Source organism: Nymphaea colorata, chromosome 3 (genome assembly GCF_008831285.2).
Source record: "Nymphaea colorata isolate Beijing-Zhang1983 chromosome 3, ASM883128v2, whole genome shotgun sequence".
Taxonomy (NCBI): domain Eukaryota; kingdom Viridiplantae; phylum Streptophyta; class Magnoliopsida; order Nymphaeales; family Nymphaeaceae; genus Nymphaea; species Nymphaea colorata.
In genome coordinates, this window is record NC_045140.1 from 4,192,027 (window position 1) to 4,208,003 (window position 15,977).

At 43.2% G+C, this 15,977-nt stretch overlaps 1 protein-coding gene across 1 annotated transcript; it reads right to left on the reverse strand.

The window, feature by feature from the left end:
- Positions 1–819: 819 nt before the first annotated feature.
- On the reverse strand, positions 820–2,873 carry LOC116249922 (cytochrome P450 86B1-like). Its single transcript, XM_031623236.2, has 2 exons — positions 2,176–2,873; positions 820–1,881 (listed from the first exon to the last, which is right to left on the reverse strand). The coding sequence occupies exons 1-2, from the start codon at positions 2,871–2,873 to the stop codon at positions 996–998; spliced, it is 1,584 nt and encodes a 527-aa protein (XP_031479096.1). The 3' UTR covers positions 820–995.
- Positions 2,874–15,977: the final 13,104 nt, after the last annotated feature.

Sequence of the window (15,977 nt, forward strand, 5' to 3'; positions counted from 1 at the left end):
TTTTGTACACAAATATGAAATATGACGCATATAAGCAGCTTTGCCAAAGCTGAGGTAATCTGGTGCCCTGCACAAAACGCCACACTACATAATGAAATACTGTCATTGTGCAGCTACAATTCTGGCATTTGTGCAGCTGCAATTCTGGCACGCGCTTAAGTCTTTCAGTGGCATGAGTACATACATAAAGGAAAATTGAAATCAGCCGGTTATGGATGGTTTATATATATATAAATATATATATGTCGTAAAAAACCGTCACAAAATATTCATTTTATTCTTAAAAATCATGGCCAATCAACTGGCAATATTATTTTTGAACAGTTAGTGATACAAAATTAAAAAAATAATCATTCGATCATAAAGGTAGCTGACTTATATATATATATATATATATATATAAAGAGAGAGAGAGAGAGAGAGAGAGAGAGAGAGAGAGAAAATAAAATAAGCTATTGCTGGATGACTATTTTTTAATTTTTGTTCATCAAACACAGTCACACAAAGTGCATTTGCAATGACCAATTGTTTGACCATGGTTTTTAACAACGAAATGCATTTCTTAAGACATTTTTTAACAATACCAAATAGAAGAAATAACCATCATGCTACAAAAGTAGCTGGTTTGTTTCACTTTTTCCTATACATATAGACGAAAATTCAGTTGCATCAGATTTTCCTTCGTGTACTTGTCGGCTACAGCTCGATACAACAGTGGTATGCCTGCGTAATGTTCTAAAAGATTTGCTCCTAAGATTGCCACATCTTGCAGGCGGGACTAGAACAGTATAAATTTCTGTTCTTGGAAAATTCATATACCATATGTGCATAATGTATGTGATAATATAAGCACGGGCATATGACCAGACATAACAATAAGTAAATCAATCTACAGAAACAAAACCCAAACACGCAACTTCTGTAATGAATGCGAACTGCAAGATTGCAGATAATTGAAGCAACACCACCCATCACACTTTGCAAAATGCAATCGATCATGATGCCTGGAGCTGTGGCAACTCTAGCCTTGGTTTGAACCAGACTTTGAGTCCATGCTTCATGTAGAGGGTAGTAGTCAATTTGGGCTCCACAGGATGGTCCTTAACAACACAGACTGAGTATCTCAGCAGAAGGGAAGCAGCCACCATCTTCATCTGGTGGTAGGCAAACTTCTTCCCTAAGCACAGCCTCGGCCCTGCATTGAATACAGCATATTTGAACTGGCTTTCACTCACGAACTTCCCTTCCTTGATCCACCTCCCCGGCTTGAACTCCCTACAGTCCTTTCCCCATATCGATTCCACCCTGCCCATCGAGTATATGCAATAGAAAATCCTTGCACCTTTCTTTATTTTGTTCCCGTCCGGGAGAACATCATCGTTCAGTGCTTCCTTGAAGTCTATGGGAACCGAGGGGTACAGTCTCAGAGACTCTGACAGTGCAGCCTGCAGGTATTCCATCTTCTTCAATTCATTTGTTGTGAAGACTACACTCTTGGCATCCACCAGACCAAGATTGACTCTCTGCTTTAGAATCGCCACTAGTTCATCAAGGATTTTGCTTTCTACATCTGGGTTTTTGTTAAGGAGCCAGAAGAACCATGCCAGTGCGACGGAGCTGGTGTCTCTGCCGGCAAGGATAAAGCTTATGCAGAAATCCCTTAAGAACTTGTCGGAATAGAGATGGGTATTGGCCTCCATGAGGTTTGATAAGAGGTCCGACCGATGGCTCAGCCCACCGAGCTTCTTCCGCTCCATCCGTCGACTCAATACCGTCTTCTCCGCAAATTCATGGACGACCTCGACTGCTGCCCTCAGCTGTCTCTCTGAGCCGACCTGTAAGTACCTCATTACCTTCCAGACGAAGGGTGGAACCGTGAACCTGAAACAACGCAAGTTGTCACGCTAAGTAGCAGCTTTATTGCACGAACCGAATGTTTACAGTAAACAATCATAATGTGAGTCGCGCGTTTAATGAAGCAAATAGCCAAAAAATTTCCTGCTCGAGTTCCCCTGATCATCACGGATGAGTGTTTTCAAGATCTGAAGCAAGCAGATCTGTCGGTCATGAAGTTACTCATTTCCCGTCACCAATCATCAGTATGATCGTGATCATGGTGAAGAAACGTAAGAAAAAACTCATAAAGGAACCATTGGCTCAGTAGTAATATATGACCTGAACAGAGAGTACTCTGTCGCTTGCTCGAACGCTCGCGCAAAGGGCACCTCAGGGAGCTCGATGTTGAGGCATTCCAGGTCGACACCTAACGCTGCCATGCATATATTATCGAACGTGAAGCGGAGGAACATGTCCTGCAGGTCGACGCTCCGGCCATCCCTGCTGAGCTTCTCGGCGAGCTTGATGAGCTTGTTGTGCGTCAGTTCCTCGATGGTCTTGGCCGAGTACTCCACGAACCTCGCCGAATGCATCTCTCCGCTCGCCGCCCTCCTCTGCACCTTCCACATCTCGTCGTCGGCGTTGAAGATGCCGTCGCCGAGCAGCTCGGAGAACCTCTCTCTATAGTACTTCCCCTTGGGGTAGTTCTTGAAGTTGGTCTTCAGCATGTGCTCGACGTTGGCTGGGTCCATTGTGATGAACCCGAACGCACCGCTCTTCCATAGGCCCCTGTAGGGGAAGGTTCCACCTGCCTCCGAGAGGGTCTTGGTGATGTATTCGAAGATTTCATGCAAGTGAAGGGAGAGAGAAGGGAGGCAGCCCAGCAAAGGCCACTGCATGAAGCCTTTGGAGGACAGCCTGTTCATGACAGAGCTGAAGACGAAGAGTCCGGCGATGGAGATGGCAATATCTGACAGGGTGATGCTCTTGAGCAGGGTCTTCGTTAAGACCTTCTCCGTCCAAGAGTCTGCTGCCATGGAGGTCGTAGAGCACTCCGTTTGACACAGTAGTGAATGGGTTTAGTTGTCTTAGTAGTACATGGGATGGGATAGGGAGGAGACCTTTCTCTACTCAAACACTTATAGAAGTTCCCTGCCACATGAATCCAGACATGCGAGTGACCTTCAGTCGGTGGTAGACCCCATCACTCGTTGTTCTGCATGTAATGGGGGAAGCTTCGGGATCGAGCTTTACATCTACCCGCTGCTCTGTCAGAAACTTAAGTTGAGGGCAATAGGAGTTAGAAATTCTGGGTCGAAGAGCAGTCATTCTGAGATTACAAACTTAATTGTGCTTTTGTTATATTTACGTTCATAATCTTTTCATTTGACTTGCTCGTTGATTGATCTGTTATATATATTAAAAAAGAAATTGAAATGATTGACCCAAGCTGATAGAGGCAGTGGAACCACTTGAACTGGCGTGCAGTTTTGGCAGGTTAGAATGGCAAGTGACCCACTTGCGTCAAGTGGTTCAGCTGCTAGCTAATCGGAGATCCGGTGGAAGTAATATATATATATATATATATATATATATATATATATATATATATATATATATATATATGTATGTTTGGTGGTCTTAGCATCACTCAAACGATATAAATGAGAAACAGATTGATAGAGACAAAAGGGTCATCTGTTCCTTTGACCAGCTTTCATGTAAAACGATAGGAAAATAGAAAGAGGTCCCATGCATTAATGCCCTAAACATAATTATAAACTAAATATGTAGCTGCTCTACTTCCTGCTTGCGTTTGCCATGATGCAAGAATGGAGAAGAGAAATTGATTTTTGATAGAATAATTGAGTGCGATTTAATTTGGTCTGGTTGCATCCACCAGCGTGTTTCAATCCAATTCACACGTGACGGTACTTCTGTTTTCCAAAAGGCCTTTTTCCCTTTAATTTTTGAAGTACCCACAAGTCACAAAAGACTTCTCCCTTTCCATACGAGGGTATTTTAGTTATTTTGGATCCAACATGCATTGAATTGCACAGCAGGTTAGCCAACACGAGTTGGACTCGAGCTCACTCGTTTATAATAGAGTCGAGCTCAAGTTCAAATATATGCTCGAAATGTTAAACAAATCTAGCTTGGGTGACAGACTTTATAGAAACAAGTTAAACCATCGAGTCGAGCTCGCATTCAACACAAGTGAAGCTTGCACTCGGCGCAAGTCAAGCTCGAGCCAATTCTATGGAACTCGACTTGAATTCGAGGCGACATTGAACTCAAGTTCCTGAGTCGATCGAGTCGAGCTCGACTCATCTCATGTGCAGCCCTACATGCACTTCCACGTTAAACGTATATTTAAACTTTTATATCAAACTTATATAAAAAAGTGAAAGAAAAAAAGTTGCAAAACCATCAATTTCACCAGATCGGACCACTTCAAGTAGTCCTCATATTTTCTAGTCGCTCGTTGGTTTCCCTTCCAGAACCATTTCTTCATTGCATTTCTCCACTGTCCTCGCTCTTGACCTAAAACACGTGAGGTCTTCCATCCATATCCTGTCCGTGTCCGTCCGATCCTAAAAAAGAAAAGGCGATAATAAATACATACTTTATGAAGTATATCTATATACATTCATTGATAGATATTTTACCATCTAATATTAGTTTATATTTTTTTCTCTAACTTTCTATCACAATTGCCTTCATATCTCTGCATAATTAAAGAGACCCGAGGTGGGATGGTGGGGGGTGTTCAATTATGCCGAATTAGTAAAATTTTAAAAAATATTAGTAAAAAACAGTCACTAAATTGGCAATATTAGTCATAATTTATAGTGTAGTGATAGTTTGTGGTGGTTTTAACGATGATTGGTGATTATAAACTTTAAATTATTAGCCAACCACCAACTGTTTGCACACATCAATATGATTTTTTCATTATATATATATAAGTCAAACTAATAATTTGGCAACAGGGCAAGTGTGTGCGCTGTGGGAGCCTTCTTTCTTATTTCTCAAGTTCATTAAGCTATTGACACTTCTCCTCTCCAACATGAAGTAGGTCATCAGCCGTCCCATTCACAGGGGACACCTCTTTTCTCCATCACATGTGGCAACAATTATGATGAAACGACTTGAGCCCGAAGATTAAGCTCTTGACTCTGCAATTTGAGCATTTGATATCATGTGGCATTAATTTTAGATCAGACTCCTTTTCTTTGTGATCTTAGCCAGGTTTCTAGCTGTAGAGGATGAGTTAATATCTTCACATTACGAAATGTCCTTTACTAATTACAGTCGACGACGACGACTTGTTCGAACTTTCTTGTCCATCCTTTTGATAACAAAATTAACATAGATTGTCATCATTTGATAATGAGTTCTTCCCAATTAGTCAATTTAATTCCATATATTAATTATACCCTTTATCCGGCCCTACTTTATGTATCCTCCTCCTTTGTTCCTCCATTTAATATCAAACTTGTGCCTTTTTTTTTTGGTTTATCTTGTTTTTAAACAGTGTTTTTTTTTTATCATAAATTCGTTTCTAGCGTTCTTTTTAATTGCCATATCTTTTCTTCAACTATGTTTCAATTTCTGTTTTTCATTTTTCTTAGTTTAATCATCCTACACTGAGTGTGGTCTATAGTCGCCAACCTGTTATCACAAGAAAAAAAAAAAGCACAAATCAGCATGCCCTTGCAGGAAGTGGCCGACAGAAGGAGGGCTCGGCAGAGCGAAGCTGGTTATGTGCATGGCTAAAGTCCACATTAAAAAGAAAAAAAAAGACAGGAGCTTGATCCGAACCAATAACTTTTAAATATTAATAATAATAATATATATTTTATTATTTTACATTTTAAAAACTAATTTTTTGTTGTAACTGGGTCGAGCTGGGCTGGCCTCGGGCCCAGGTTTTGAGCATGAAGCCCAAGCCTAGCTTGAGTTTCAAATATCGGGCCGTGCCGGCTTGATGCCCTGTGTACCTTCACCTCTTCACTCCACTTTTCTTCACCTCTTCACTCCACTTTTCTCTCCAAAAATGCAGTTTTCTACCATTCCCAATCTGCCACCAAACTAGGTTCTCGATTTTCTGCTAGCTCCAACCTGATGTCCTCCATACAGCCAACCTTTTCCGAGGATTCTTGGTCATTCAAACGCTGCTCTTCAAACACGACATCTAGCGTGACACCATTTCCAATGGTAAGGTTATCATTAATGAGAACAATGTGCCACCATACAACAATACCTCCACTTTTCAATTTCCATGCATCCAATACATTCGCATGGACGCTTTACATTCTTATCTCCAATCAGAGCCAATGTCTATGCTAGACTCAATTAAATTATGCATGTAGAGAAATAGATTTAAGTATGAATGAACATTTAGTTTATTTTATGAATACATGCATGTACTCATGTACTCACTTCATGAGTGCACCCACTCACCTTTGCCAAGATTTAAGTGAGTCAAGTCGAAGTTGCTACCGTGACCAAGTCAAATTGCGAGAAAAACTTGGGCACCTCATATATTTTGATGCCCAAAACAAAATTTTCAAAATGACTACACAACCAGAATTTTCAAAATTAATTTTGAAATCAATGATTGGCTTTTCTTGAAATCAAATTCCTCTTGGAATCAATTTTCAGTCCAAAATCTACTCAAAATCAAGCGAATTTTCCATGATCCTTGCCAAGTCTCAAAAAATTTAGGATTTCAAATCAATTCTTCTCAAAAAATCCTAGAAGTTCAACTAATGTCTAAAATTCTTCAAATCAAAATTTCAATTTTCCAAAATCAACAAAATTCCCTAAACTCAGGACTATCCAAATCTTCCCATTCTCGTTTTGGGAATAAGAACTATGGTTTCGAAATCAAGTTTAGCCTCGACCAAAACCGATCCAAATCCAATCTCTAGATTTTGGCTTCAAAACCAAATTCAGGTCCCAAGGCTTCCACAAAATCTTCCAATCAAATTTCAAACCTTAAAATCCAAACTATCTTTGAAACCCCAAAGCCTAGTAATTGAAGGTCCAATTCCAAAACTCTCTAGCTAAGCTTCAATTATCCAAATTCTATCTAATTGTCGATTATCAATTCAAAATTCACGTTTTTAGATTAAATCAAGTTCAATTACTAAAATCTGGGATTAATCCAATTGTTCCATTCCAAAAGCAGTTTCAAATCTTCAAAATTCCTGAAATACAAAAGCATTCCTAAACAAACCTGAGTCTTTGTTCCAAATGAACTTTAAAAGTTCAAAATTCAATCCCTGCACAAGCATGCACATAAGAAAAGTAATCTATTAAGCTTAAGAAAATCTGAACCTTACATCGATTTCTTCTGTTAATGATGTTAGGAACAGTCGATCCTCTTAACGATCAACGGGTTAAACACAACTTTCAATTTTCATGAACATGACGTTCATGGCAAGGAGATCGTAACGTTGTCGTGAACTTCAATTTTACGTAATTTCTCAACCACCATCTTGTTTTCTCTTGGATATGATAAGAATCAAGATTGACTTGGGCTTTCCAAAATCTTGGGTGACCTGTTTATCCCTAAGGTAGCCTATATGAGATTCAGCTCCACTAATGTTACTGTGAATCTTCTCACTAGCACCATGCACCCTTCTTCCGAAACAAAATCATCCCTCAATGCCCTTGTCATCGCTCTAAGAGTGTACCTGTTCCAGATTTCAATCAGGAGGTTCGGAAACTTTAACCAGTTTTCCACAGTTTCTCCAAGTTGATCGACGACTCCACTTCTTGCTTTTAGTGCTGATGGTCAGGGTTCCATTTCTAACCCTCCATGCCCTCTTCCTCAGCAGCTCCCCAATTTCTTCCTCAGCACCTCTCCGATCACTGAAAATTGGAGATTTCTCACATACATTCACTGGTTCCATAAAGATGCAGAGATACAACTGCAGTCTGCTCCTATCCTGGCGCTGCCTCCTTATAGATCGGCCACAGCTGCGATTTAGAAGTGTCCAGCCATTCTATCATACACCTCCAGATGGATCGAGATCACTGGGCTGCCCTCTTCCTCAATGGAGACAACCGCCTCAAGCAAGTCCATCTACAATAGCACTGGCCAAGGAGTGCCATATTAAGTAGTTGTTTGTGGCATTTGGATGTGGGGAGTCACATTGAAGAATGTTTATGGCGTTTCCATATGGAGTGTCGATAAATTTTTAAATTGCTAGCATTTTATGAATGCCAGAGAAGAGGAGACCATATCGGGGCACCCGTAAAACGCCATTGAGAGGGGGAAAAACTTTGCCTCGCCTTTCCTCTAATCTTTGCTGGCATTTGAGTTTCATTATCCTTTTTCTCAATCGAGCGTTGGAGTTTCGTTTGACTTCGTGCTCTCTGTTTCGACTGTTGCCTCTGTGAACTTCTAAGACCTCAGCCATCTATTTCTCGAGCATCTGCAATCGATCGATCGATCATTGTCGTAGCCAGAGGAGTGCGGAAAAGAGCATGTCACTATTCGCATTTTTTCCTTTTTTTTTTCACCTTCTGTACACATTGGTTTGCCGTTGTTTCCAGAGGAGTATCAGGGAGGAGCATATGAGTATTTGATTGTTCATTTTTTTCTTCCACAAAACATCATTTCATTCTCAGTTGTTGTCAAGAAATCGTTCATTTCTACTACATATTAGGGGTTTTCTGCACTATGCTATGAATTCACGTCTCTCTCACTCTCTGTGTTTTGATTTTCTCTTTGGTTCTGTGGATCTAAAACAACCATGAGAGTAGCGGGAGAATTGTTGATGTAATAGGTCTTCATAGCCACCTCCATGACTTGTCTAACGCCTTTGTTGCTCTAACTCCTGAAGTGAAGGAGCTCGTGAGAACGTGTGGAGCTGGTGGGAAAAGCGTGAATGCGTGAAGGAGTGAAAAGTGGAAACAAGAGAAAGTGTGTGCGGTAAGAAAGAACGATACGAGTTGCTAAACTTACTCGTTAAGTTTTTCAGTTTTTTTTATTCTCTTTAAATGTTAGTCTTTTTTTACTAAAATGAGATGTTGAGAAGTTAACGCCAAAAGAGGAGAAAAGTTTCATCTTTCTCTCCCTCCCTCTCTCGCTCTTTACTCTCTCTCTCCTGCCGTCCTTGACTCTCTCTCTCACGCTGCCCTAGACGCAGCTTCCTTCTCTCTCTGCCCGTGTACAGCTGCTCCCTCTCTCTGCCCTTTCCCTCGTTGGTGTGTTGCAGCCTACGGTCCCCTCTCTTCATTTTGCCATTATCAAAAGAGAGGGATTGAGTGTGAATCGCGGGAGAACACCAACATTTGGTATCAGAGCCAGGTTGTATGCCAAAGCTCCCTCCATTCAAGCCGATGTCGATCATCACAAACGAGGCAGCGCGGGAGATTGCCAGCGGTACGTTCCAATATCCGCTGCTCACGGCGACCAACTACACCAGCTGGGTGATTAGGGTCCAGGCCATGATGGAAGATCAAGGCGTCTGGGAGGCAGTCGAGCCGACGGCCGGTGTGGCTGTCGACACGAGGAAGGACAAGAAGGCGAGGTCGCATCTTCTCCAAACCCTCCCAAAGGATCTCCTAATGCAAGTGGCAAAGAAGGCGACGGCGAAGGAGGTCTGGGATTGCCTCAAGACGAGATTTGTCGAGGCAGATCGCGTGAGGAATGCACGCCTACAGACGTTGAAGAGTGACTTTGACGCCATGAGGATGCAAGAAGGAGAGTCGTTGGATCAATATGCGGGCAGACTCACCGGAATGTCCGTCAGGTATGCCAACTTAGGGGGCACCCTAAGCGATGCCGCCTTAGTCAAGAAGCTATTTGACACCGTTCCAAATAGGTTTCTTAGCGTAATTGCGGACATAGAGCAATTTTGCGACCTCGACACAATGTTGTTTGAAGAGGCTGTGGGACGACTCAAGACGTACGAAGAACGCTCTCGTCCCCGAGCATTCGGTACCGGTGGCAATGGCGATGCACAACTGCTTCTCACTCAGGCTGAGTGGGAGGCACAACAGAAAAGAAGCGGCAGCGACACGTCGTCGACCCGAAGGGAGACGGGTCACAGGGAAGGAGGTGCTCGCAACCGGGGTGGTCGCGGGCGTAGTAGAGGGCGCGGGAGAGGCAGACGAGGCGACTTCCCACTGAAAGATAGAGCAGGTGGCTCTGGAGGCGATGGTCGTGACAAGAGTCACATCCGTTGCTTCAATTGCAACGAATTGGGGCATTATGCGAACCGGTGCAAGGCTCCCAAAAAGAAGGAAGAGGCGCATCTCACACAAACTTACGACACTGAACCAACTCTGTTGCTTGCAGAGTTGGAAGAAGCAGTGCCCGCTGCACCTGAGAGACAAGAATGGCAGGAACGACAGGAAGTCGTCCTGCTGAATGAAAAGCAAGTATGGCCCGAACTGCACGGGACCGAGCATGGTAAAGAAACTACCGACACCTGGTACCTGGATAACGGTGCCAGCAACCACATGACCGGAGACAAGGTCAAGTTTCGGGAGTTGAACGAGGCAATCACCGGCAAGGTGAAGTTCGGCGACGGCTCATCGGTGCAGATCATGGGTAAGGGTTCAATTCTTTTTAAATGCAAAAATGATGATCAATGGCTGCTCCAGGAAGTATATTATATTCCAAAGCTTCGCAGCAACATTGTGAGTCTCGGGCAACTCACTGAGGTGGGCCACAAGGTGGTTATGGATGAAGACAAACTAGAGGTATTTGCCAAAAATCCAGGGCAGTTGATCATGAAGGTGAGACGCACGCCAAATCGTCTCTATCGCATCGAGCTGCAGATTGCAAGGCCAGTGTGTCTCTTGGCAAACCTCGAGGATCCGGCATGGTTGTGGCATGCTCGTCTCGGCCACGTCAACTTTCAAGCATTGAAGATGCTTGTAAACAAGAAGATGGCAACCGGGGTACCGCCTATCTCTCATCCCGCTCAGTTATGCCGGGAGTGTTTGTTGGCGAAGCAGACGTGACAGTCGTTCCCGTCGGCAGCCATCTATCGAGCGAAGGAGCCACTCGAACTCTTGCACGCTGATCTTTGCGGCCCGATCACGCCACCCACCCCTGCCGGTAATAGCTATTTCTTACTAATAGTTGATGACTTCACTCGTTGGATGTGGTTGTGCGTGATCAGAACAAAAGACCAGGCATGCTCAGCGTTTACGAAGATCAAGGCGCTGGCCGAGAACGCGTGCGGGCATCACGTCAAGACGCTCCGGGCCGATCGTGGAGGCGAGTTCCTCTCTCTTGAGTTTGCCAATGTGTGTGAACAGGCGGGCATTGCGCGACACCTCACTGCGCCATACTCACCACAACAAAACGGTGTGGTGGAGAGGAGGAACAGGACGGTGATGGCGATGGCAAGATCTCTCCTCAAGAGCATGAGCATGCCGGGAAGATTTTGAGGAGAGGCGGTACGACACGCAGTCTACCTATTGAACCGCTTGCCTACGAAGGCCATGGGCGAGCGCACCCCGTATGAAGCTTGGAGTCATAGGAAGCCGGATCTTGCACATCTTCGATTGTTCGGCTGCACGGCGCATGCCATGGTGACAACACCACACCTCAAGAAGCTTGATGATCGCAGCCAGCCAATGGTGTATCTCGCCGTCGAGGATGGCTGCAAGGCACACCGATTATTCGATCCGCGGCGCGGGAGAATCCATGTAAGTCGTGATGTTAAATTTGAAGAAAAATTAAAGTGGAATTGGAACATGGATGCAGGAGGCAGTGATTCGTCGAATTTCACTGTTGATGATGAATCAACAGTGGACAACTCAGTTGCAAGCGGACAAGCAGGAAGGTCGCTATCCATGGATCTAGGCTACCCTACTTCTTCATCGACACCGATGGGTGGCAAAGCAACGCCGGTGGTGACGCCGGCTCGGAGATTGCTGGCGGATGAAACTGCCGCAACTTCGGAGATGGAGGACAGTAATGACGGACCCGTTCGGTATAGACATATCGATGATATCATGCGAGACGCTCGGCATGTCGAGCTCGATGATGAAGACGTCGAAGAAGAGGCCATGCTTGCGGCAATAGAGGAGCCATCGTGTTACTAAGAGGCAATGGGCCAACCGGCATGGGTGGATGCGATGGCCAAGGAAATTGAGTCCATTGAAAAAAATTCAACCTGGACGCTGACAACCCTACCGATTGGAACCAAAGCAATTGGACTGAAATGGGTGTTCAAATTAAAAAAAAACTCAGACGGAGAGGTGATCAAGCACAAGGCCAGACTAGTCGCAAAAGGCTATGTTCAACGGCAAGGGATCGACTTCGATGAGGTGTTTGCACCAGTCGCCAGGCTCGACACCGTGCGAGTCATCCTTGCCGTCGCAGCCAACCGTGGGTGGCAAGTTCATCACCTCGACGTCAAATCAGCATTCCTCAATGGCGAACTTGAGGAGGAGGTTTATGTAACTCAGCCAGAAGGTTTCACGGAAAAGAACAAGGAGCATATGGTGCTCAAACTAAGCAAGGCATTGTACGGCCTCCGACAAACACCTCGTGCTTGGAACACGCGGGTGGATCGAAGCCTGAAGCACCTTGAGTTCTCAAAGTGCGCGCTTGAACAAGCCATGTATATGAGGGGAAAAGACCGTACCAGTATCATCGTCGGAGTTTATGTTGATGATCTAATTGTAACAGGGGAGGATTCAGAGGCAATCGCATCATTCAAGCAGCAGATGATGGCTGAGTTCGAGATGAGCAACCTCGGCCTGCTCACCTATTACCTTGGGATTGAGGTGGAACAAGGTGAAGACGGTATCTGGATCAAACAAGCAGCCTATGCCAAAAAGGTACTAATTCAATTGAGTATCAACGAGTCATCGGATGTCTAAGGTATCTTCTCCACACAAGACCAGATCTTTCGTATGCTGTCGGTGTAGCTAGTAGATTCATGGAGAGACCGACAGTGATGCACCACAAAGCAGTGAAGCAGATTTTGCGTTATTTGAAAGGCACAATCAACTTCGGTCTTGTATACACCAGAGGAAAAGGAGAAGAAGTGATTGTCGAGTTCACGGATAGTGACCTGGCGGGCGACGTCGATGATCGGAAAACCACCGGAGGCATGGCGTTCTATGTAAATGAAAGCCTAGTCTCATGGAACTCGCAAAAGCAGAAGACCGTTGCTCTGTCTTCATGTGAGGCTGAGTTCATGGCAGCAACTGCGGCGGCATGTCAAGCACTTTGGCTTAGAGGACTCTTGGCCGAACTGATTGGGAGAGAGCCGCAAGTGGTGAAGTTGTATGTGGACAACAAGTCCGCAATCGCACTGATGAAAAACCCAGTTTTTCATGGACGTAGTAAACACATTGATACAAAGTTCCATTTCATTCGAGAATGTGTCGAAAGAGGACATATTATTGTGGATTTTGTACGCACAGATGAACAACGAGCGGATCTTATGACAAAGGCATTATCAGCAGCAAAGTTGGCAACAATGCGACACGTACTTGGTGTTCGAGAGCTCGGGCCACATCAGGATTAGGGGGGAGATTGTTGCTCTAACTCCTGAAGTGGAGGAGCTCGTGAGAACGTGTGGAGCTCGTGGGAAAAGCGTGAGTGCGTGAAGGAGTGAAAAGTGGAAACAAGAGAAAGTGTGTGCGGTTTCAAATCGTGGGCAGTTAATAAGGAGTGGAGAAAATGGTGGAAGCTGAAAAAGTTGAAGCGGAGGATCGTAAGAAAGCACGATCTACGAGTTGCTAAACTTACTCGTTAAGTTTTTCAGTTTTTTTTATTCTCTTTAAATGTTAGTCTTTTTTTACTAAAATGAGATGTTGAGAAGTTAACGCCAAAAAAGTTGAAGAAAGTTTCCATCTTTCTCTCCCTCCCTCTGTCGCTCTTTACTCTCTCTCTCCTGCCGTCCTTGACTCTCTCTCTCACGCTGCCCTAGACGCAGCTTCCTTCTCTCTCTTCCCGTGTACAGCTGCTCCCTCTCTTTGCCCTTTCCCTCGTTGGTGTGTTGCACCCTACGGTCCCTCTCTTCATTTTGCCATTACCAAAAAGAGGGATTGAGTGTGAATCGTGGGAGAACACCAACAGCCTTCGGCCTTTATATTCTGTTCAGGTGAAAATTAGGAACTAAAAGCACAATTGAATCTAATAGAACTGTATCAGAATTGCAATAAATAGACACAACGCCACTCGGTTGTATGTGAACAGTGAAAGTGCGTTCTCTTTTTTAGAGATTTTTTCACGTGAATATGCATGCTTTGATGAGGGAAACTACACAACTTTTTAAAAGTGTTAAAATCTGTGGTCTAGAATGTTCATGTTCACTATATCTCATTTGGATGTGGATGTGGTCGAAATCTATGGTACAAACCTTTATACATGAGCATGGTAGTAAGACATGTCACACTTTTGGTTTTGGGTTTATATGTACATGATAACTCAGGAGAAAAGCAATATAGTTTTTCTATTTCAACCATCAGTAGCTGTCCGTATCGGCCAATAATGATACATAGCCGTCAATGTGGGATAGACAATGAACTCCCTAAATGTTGCCATGGCACAACACCATTGAGGTGTCAGTTCTGCTGCAATTGTATGGTTTAATAGCGAGATTCAGGTAGAACGATGTTAATGTACATGGGCAGAAAGGATCGGTTGTCATGTAGTGATCATAGTTGTTGAATAATATCTTGTCAACCATTCCATTATCTGATCTGCCAGTTAGATCAAACAATAGGAAATGGAAAACTGGTTGCTTCATTATATAGAGGGTCTGCAATTTTGCATGAGGAAATTTGTCCACGTATCTGATAATACCAGACGCTTGTTGATCTCCAATGACTATGTCTGGACGAAGATTATTTCTTTGTTGGTTTACTGGGTTTTGGCCTATGTAGTAGTAGTTGTTGGTATGTTTGGTTTGTAGCTTTTCTGGTCTTCTCTTCGGTTTTTGTCTCTACTCTTTAATTCTTCTCATAAATATCAGGGCGATCCCCCAGCTCGCCTTCAGCAAAAAAAAAAAAAAAAAAGAAAAACCTTGCATTAGTGAGATTGAGTTGACGACACCGTGACAATTATGTAATAATACATAAGAGAATGTTTGATAAGAACGACGTTGCATTATTAGAACATATATTCACCAAACACGTTCCAAAAAAGCAATAAAGAAGGCAAATCTTTGTTGTTCTTTACAAATTCAGGAGGTGTGATATCTTCACTAGTTTCTTTTCTATGACGTAGATGCCGTTTTTACACAAGTATGGAGGCCATAGTAGCTTTTATTATCTAGCTAATTGCTCATTCATTGTCTTGTGTCTTTTGTTTGTCTGTTCATGCTCTTTTCAGCTGATGCATGTCATTCCAGGAGCAAAGCCAACTCAAGAAGAAGCAATTGGAATTGTCAACCCAAAAGATGTAAAATTTGGTAGCAGGAAATATTACAGATCTGAAGGCTCTCTCACCACCCCTCCGTGCGCCAAAGGTGTGATTTGGACTATAGTTAAAAAGGTGAAATATTATTTGCTATAGCAGAAAGCATCCTTGGTATGGGCTTTGCAGTACCTCCAGCTTCAAGATAGACATGGCAAGAGAGGCAACTGTGTTAAGCATCATACACAATATAAGTAGGTCGGTTAGTGAGACAGATGATCTCTGACTTTTCAGTTCTGATCGTGAGGTGATCCATAACCAAGGATTTCTACTCGCCCAATTCCAGTGATTGCGACCTATGATACATAGGTATGGGTATGGGTACAGGTAAAACAATTTCAAAAAATATTGGTAAGGGGTATGGCAAAAACAAATGAGTATGCATATATATATATATATATATATATATATATATATATATATATTGGCAAAAACAAATGAGTATATATATATATATATGTATGTATGTATAGCTCATCATTAACACAATTTTTAATAGGTCATTTTGTAATTTCTACGTATAATATCATAAAACATAAATAAACTAACAAAAATATGATTACAATATAAGAAAAAGTAAAAAAAAAGTATGGTTTGAATCAGTTCTGAGCCGAAACTGATCCAAACATACCACCGCCATGCAGCCGTACCAGCATTGGCGTACCGCCATACTCGTACTGGTGACTTAGATTGCTACACGTTTCCTCGTGCCGAGTTTTGCCCTGAA

Excerpts from the sequence above, each read along its gene's own strand:
- LOC116249922 (XM_031623236.2), bottom strand. The coding sequence starts at position 2,873 with ATGGCAGCAGACTCTTGGACGGAGAAGGTCTTAACGAAGACCCTGCTC. Across the intron at positions 1,882-2,175 it reads ACAGAGTACTCTCTGTTCAG|GTTCACGGTTCCACCCTTCG; the intron begins GTCATATATTAC and ends GCGTTGTTTCAG.